The sequence below is a fragment of the Cyprinodon variegatus genome, unplaced genomic scaffold (assembly GCF_000732505.1).
Source record: "Cyprinodon variegatus isolate N-32 unplaced genomic scaffold, C_variegatus-1.0 Scaffold8, whole genome shotgun sequence".
Classification (NCBI taxonomy): Eukaryota; Metazoa; Chordata; class Actinopteri; order Cyprinodontiformes; family Cyprinodontidae; genus Cyprinodon; species Cyprinodon variegatus.
Genome location: NW_015150461.1, coordinates 2,449,616 through 2,454,794, shown reverse-complemented (window position 1 = coordinate 2,454,794; position 5,179 = coordinate 2,449,616). Strand labels below are relative to the sequence as shown.

The following is a 5,179-nucleotide window of genomic DNA, read 5'->3' as shown; positions in this document are numbered from 1 at the left end:
TGTGCATAACTTTTCGTACGGTTTCATACGAACTGATAATGAGAATATGTTGGATGAATTCATGTTAATGTGAATTTAAAAACAATTCAATTAGAGGAAAAAATCCAGGGTTGAATGTAAAAAAATAAGTCTTATCGACCAAACTTTCGCGACCCCCATGCAGTACCTCCATGGACCCCCTAGGGGTCACGGACCCCCTGTTGAAGACCTCCGCTATATGGTGTCCATTACCCACCGGTCTCTGAGAGGTCTTCCTAATTTACACACTAATGTTTAGTAAAATAATTTTTTGAAAAATATTATCCGAAACAGAGTTATATTCAACACGTTTTTTTTACCATCTCCAGTATAACTGCTGGAACGATTTTGTCCATTTGTTGCTGTTTAAGCTTCATTCTTAAAGCGTTGCTATTGTTACACTTTGACTGATTACAGTCATAAGTTTTAAATAAACCTTTCATTTTAATTTCTAAGTAAAAGGTGAAACATAAAAGCTTAAGCAGGAGACGATAAAATCCCAGCAAAAGCAGGATTTTTAAATAAAGAAACAGTCTCTAAAGGTTTACTGCAGGTCAAGGTCATGGCTCTGTCCCAGCGGCCTTTAAGCGTTTGTGTACGCAGCAGAGGTGGCTGACAGAAAGTTGTAAAAAAGCGAATAAACTTTTAACAACCTTTTCACCTTGTTTAAGTAAAAACGACTGAAGCTTTCTAACAGCCACTTGAACATTTTAACCTGACATGAACCACGCCAGCGGTTTCAACACACGCTAATCTCCATTATGAGGGTTTATAGCTCATTCTGTCAGTATGCCACTAACAGGCAGCGGGCTATATTTCCTTTTTACACACCACTTCCAACTTGCTTTTGTTTTAAATCCAAAATAAACTTTTTTTTTAATTATTTTTAAACATGTATTTGCACACATTTCATTCAGGTAGATTTATATAAGCAAGTTTAACAGCTTAACTTATTCCTAATTCCTGGTATTAGTTTGTTCATGTTTGCCAAAAAGTGCAAAGGATTTAGATTATCTTTTAAATCTGATTGTTTTAGATCTATGCTGTGAAACTTCCAACAGGATAACAATCAGTTACCAAATGTAATTTATTACAATGATAGCCTAAAGTTAATTTGTGAGCAGGTTTAACTTTTACATTTGCTTTTATTTTTTAAAGCTTACCCATAAATAGCAAGTTTTTTATCTAATATATTCATTTATAATATAAGCCACTGTAACTAGCTGCACTTTTATAGTTTTTTTCTGTCCAAATTTTAGAACTCAATTAAGTTAAAAATGACCTTATTAGATCATCCTTAATTTTGTTAACCAATTAAAATGAGTTGTAAGTGAAATCTGATTTTATTTTATCCCCCAAAAGAAATGAAATGTTTGCAGTTTTATAAAATATTTTCCTTTATTAAATTATGTGAATTTATTCCAAATGTGTTGCCAATTTCTAAAGAAATGAACTATTTTTGAACGCTGAATGTATGTGAAACACAAATAATTTAAGTCAAATAATTTCAAAATTCTGTATTGTGTTAAAGAATATTTTTATACAAATAAAATTTGAAGCAAACCATCAGGTTTAGGCACATTTCTATAAAATTACTAGTACTGATAACAGGGAGAAAATAAAAAGGAAACTTTTCTGAAAAATCTGAAATTCAAAACGAAAACTATGAACTTATATTCCAACCTTTTTTTTTTTTTTTTTTTATAATTAGTGTTATTTGCGCATAAATTATACTGTGCGCCATTATTGAAAGTTTTAAAGAACTGGTGCTGAAAAAGAAAAACAAGCCAAATGGGAATATGTATGAATCTATAAATAGTCCTTTAGAAATCCGCATGCAGGCTCTGCTCACACTGAATGAGTTTTATTTCAGGGTTTTGTTACCACGTCCTGATGCCGTGCAGAGAGGAAACTCCGTTACTGGGAGGAAATGTGTTCTGGACATTGTTCAGGTCTCCCATCCCAAAGTTCATGTAGTTCCCGCTGCTGGACGCGCTCTGCGCCGCGCCTGCTGGGTAGCCGCAGGCGTAGTTAGTGTTGCAGCCGGGGCCCGAGTAGTTACTGTAGTTACTGAAGGCCGGGTAGCTGTTATAAGCCAAATGGTTGATGGCTCCCACGCTGTAGGACGGGTTATAGGAGGCCGCCTCTCCCGCGAGGCAGGGCTTCCCGTCCCGCACCAGCACCGGAACAGACACCCTCCTGGGCGGCGGCAGGGCCACCATCTCCAGGCTCTGGTCCTGCCTCTGCCGCTTGCATTTGTACCTCCTGTTCTGGAACCAGATCTTGACCTGGGTCGGGGTGAGTTTGAGCACCCCGGCCAGGTGGTCTCTCTCCGGGGCGGACAGATACCTCTGCTGCTTGAAGCGGCGCTCCAGCTCATACACCTGCGCCTGGGAGAAGAGGACGCGCGGCTTCCTGCGCCTCCGAGGCTTGGGCCGCTCCAGGTCCTCGGACTTTGTGTCCCCCAGGGGCCCCACAGGGGCGCTGAAATCCTCTGCAGCACATAAAATAATTATACAAAATAAAACATAAATCATAAGTTTGATTGCTTCATGTATGATTTTATAAAGTGAGAAACTGTTATACCGGTAACGGTTTTTTAAATATATATTCATTATAACTCACTGCAGAAATTAAGACACTTTCATTGCTAAAAAAAAGTAGTTTAATTTCCAAAATAAAGGTAATTAATTCACTTAATTTTAAAACCACACCCCCTTAATGCAGGCGATGGAAATAATAATGAAATCCGCACTAAACAAAATAATAAAAACATGTTTCAAGCTCCTTTAAAAATATATAAATTCTTATCCCAGAATAATCTTCCTTAAAATATTTTTAAAAACCTGCAAGATCATATAAATTAATACCAGATGAAGTAGGCCTAAATGTTTATTAGACTTAGTATACCATTTCCATTTTAATCAGATGTTTTAGGAGAAATAAAAAAAACATGTTGTGCAAAAAAGAGCATTGATAATTAAGTTTAGAGGATTGAATATCAGCTAAGAAGCTCAGATTCATTAAGTTTTCTTTGCCATTAGAGTTGGTGCTAAAAAATAAAATGTTTTGTTCTAAGAACCAAGAGAAAGTTTTCATCTTTAAATGATGTATTTGTTTAAATATAATATAAATAATTCCATATCAGCCTATTTCTTTTATCTTAAATGATGAAGGATTTATTAAAAAGATAGGTATTTTAAGTTGAAGTTGCATATTATTACTTCACATTAATAAAAATGTGTGTCTGATGAAAAAAAAAATATATTTTAGGAATATTTTATGCGTTTTTTAAAGTTAAATCGCGTTTTATATGTGAGAAATTGACGTAAAGCTGCTGAGCTTCATGTGTTAGGATGCTTAAAACTTTTTTCTTTATTATTTTCCTTAGATTAAATAAAACTCCGATCTTATATCACATTTTTTACGCTTACCCTGACTTGTTCAAATAAAAATAATAATAAAAAACCCAGGCTGACAGCTTCCTGCTCACCTTTTCTTCGTTTCTCCCCAAACCCATCCGATTTCACACTCCTCTCCATTTCCAGCCCTGACAGTTTGCCATAAAAGGCAGGCGCAAAGTTGCCTCTGCCGGCCGGATCGGACTCCTGGATGTCCTGCTGGAAGAGAGAGGCGGCGCTGGCGGTGGACATGTCCCGGAGAGGCTCCTGCTTCAAGCGGGCCAACATGCAGGAAGAGGAGGAGGAGGTGGAGCAGTCCACAGAAGATCCCATCAGGTCAGGATTCTGCTCTAAATTTAATATATCCTTGACAGAGAAGGGTGTGGACGTGCTGGGGCTGGGAAACATTGCCAAAAGACGCAGGAGAAAGGATTTAAAAAGAGCTATGAATCTGTCATGGAGCAGCAAAAAGATGTCCTCTCTCCTGGGAGTATTTACTGGGTTTAAGTGACAGTTTGTTGAACCAGACTAGGCTTGAGTGAAGTGTGCATTTTGACTGTCAGCTCTGTCTCCTGCTGACAAAGTTTTTTTTTTCTTTCTCTCCTCTGGGTGACGCAGGGAGGTGGAGCAGCAGAAGCTCAACAATGACGCAAGGTGATGCCTTATGTGTCCCAGACATGGTTTTCCACTTTCTCTCATTTTTCTTTCTTCATCTTTTCTTTCAGGCAGAATAAGGCTGGAGTTTCACTTCCACAGAGACACAAAGAACATGGAGGATTTGATTCAGCTGTGGGGTTTTAACAACATTATATTGTGTCAGATGAAGGACAACTAACAAGCTTCTAAAACTTGTTTTTGCATTAATAGTGATTTTTACCTGACACCTTTTTTTTATGTCAAAAATAGTTTATATGTTTGAATTGTGTAAATAATGTGTTTTTTTAACGGTAAATGAAAGAAGACGAACAAAAACACAAAGAAACCAATAATTGTAAAGTGGATGAAAGAGAGCAGCTTTCCACAGTTATAAAAATTAAAATGCTTTACTATCCCTCTGCAAAATAATCTAAACCCAGACTGGATGGATGGAAACCATCAACCAACAAATCATTTCACAATAAAGGTGAATAATTTGCTTCCATTTTGCTTGGCTGGTTCTGCAGGGGCCCTATAGACCTGGTTCTGGCCCCTGTAAGATGCCACATTTTTATATGATATTGATTTCTGACACATAAACAATCACTGATTGATACCCTTGTGTTTAAATTTAAGGGTGATGAAGGCATTTCACTTTCAGCTGATTCAGATAGAATCAGTCTCATCTGCTAGATCAGTGGCCTATGATGCCACAACAAGCTTTTTGGCTCACTTAATATAACGAGGGAACTGTTTTTGTTCTGTTTTCATCAGTGAGGCAGACACCCTGTCTACTTTTAAGGCTAGGCTTAAAACTTTCCTTTTTGATAAAGCTTATAGTTATAGTGGCTCGGGTTATCCTGAGCTATTTCTATAGTTATGCTGCTATAGGCTTAGACTGCTGGAGGACATAGGGACCTCTATTTTCATCATTCTGCTTCATTCTTAGCCTGACGTAGTCCTACTCAATTCTAGTCAGAATATGAGTCTGATGCTGCTCCATAGAGCTGTGATTATGGGGCGTTTTTCAAATGAACCAGGGAAAAAAATGCCTCTGCACTCAATTGGATAGACCTACAACCAATAAGAGCAACGGAGTGCGTGACGTATGTTAAGCGACGCAT

At 37.6% G+C, this 5,179-nt stretch overlaps 1 protein-coding gene across 1 annotated transcript; it reads right to left on the bottom strand.

The window, feature by feature from the left end:
- Nucleotides 1-1,761: 1,761 nt before the first annotated feature.
- Nucleotides 1,762-3,914, bottom strand: nkx2-5 (NK2 homeobox 5). The gene is made up of 2 exons (XM_015377039.1): nt 3,512-3,914; nt 1,762-2,512 (listed from the first exon to the last, which is right to left on the bottom strand). Exons 1-2 carry the CDS (start codon nt 3,825-3,827, stop codon nt 1,899-1,901), a joined length of 930 nt encoding a protein of 309 aa, XP_015232525.1. The 5' UTR covers nt 3,828-3,914; the 3' UTR covers nt 1,762-1,898.
- Between the last annotated feature and the right edge of the window lie 1,265 nt (nt 3,915-5,179).

Coding starts and splice junctions, on each gene's coding strand:
- nkx2-5 (XM_015377039.1), bottom strand. CDS start 3,827: ATGTTTCCCAGCCCCAGCACGTCCACACCCTTCTCTGTCAAGGATATA. Junction 2,513..3,511: donor TGGGGAGAAACGAAGAAAAG/GTGAGCAGGAAG, acceptor TATGTGCTGCAG/AGGATTTCAGCGCCCCTGTG.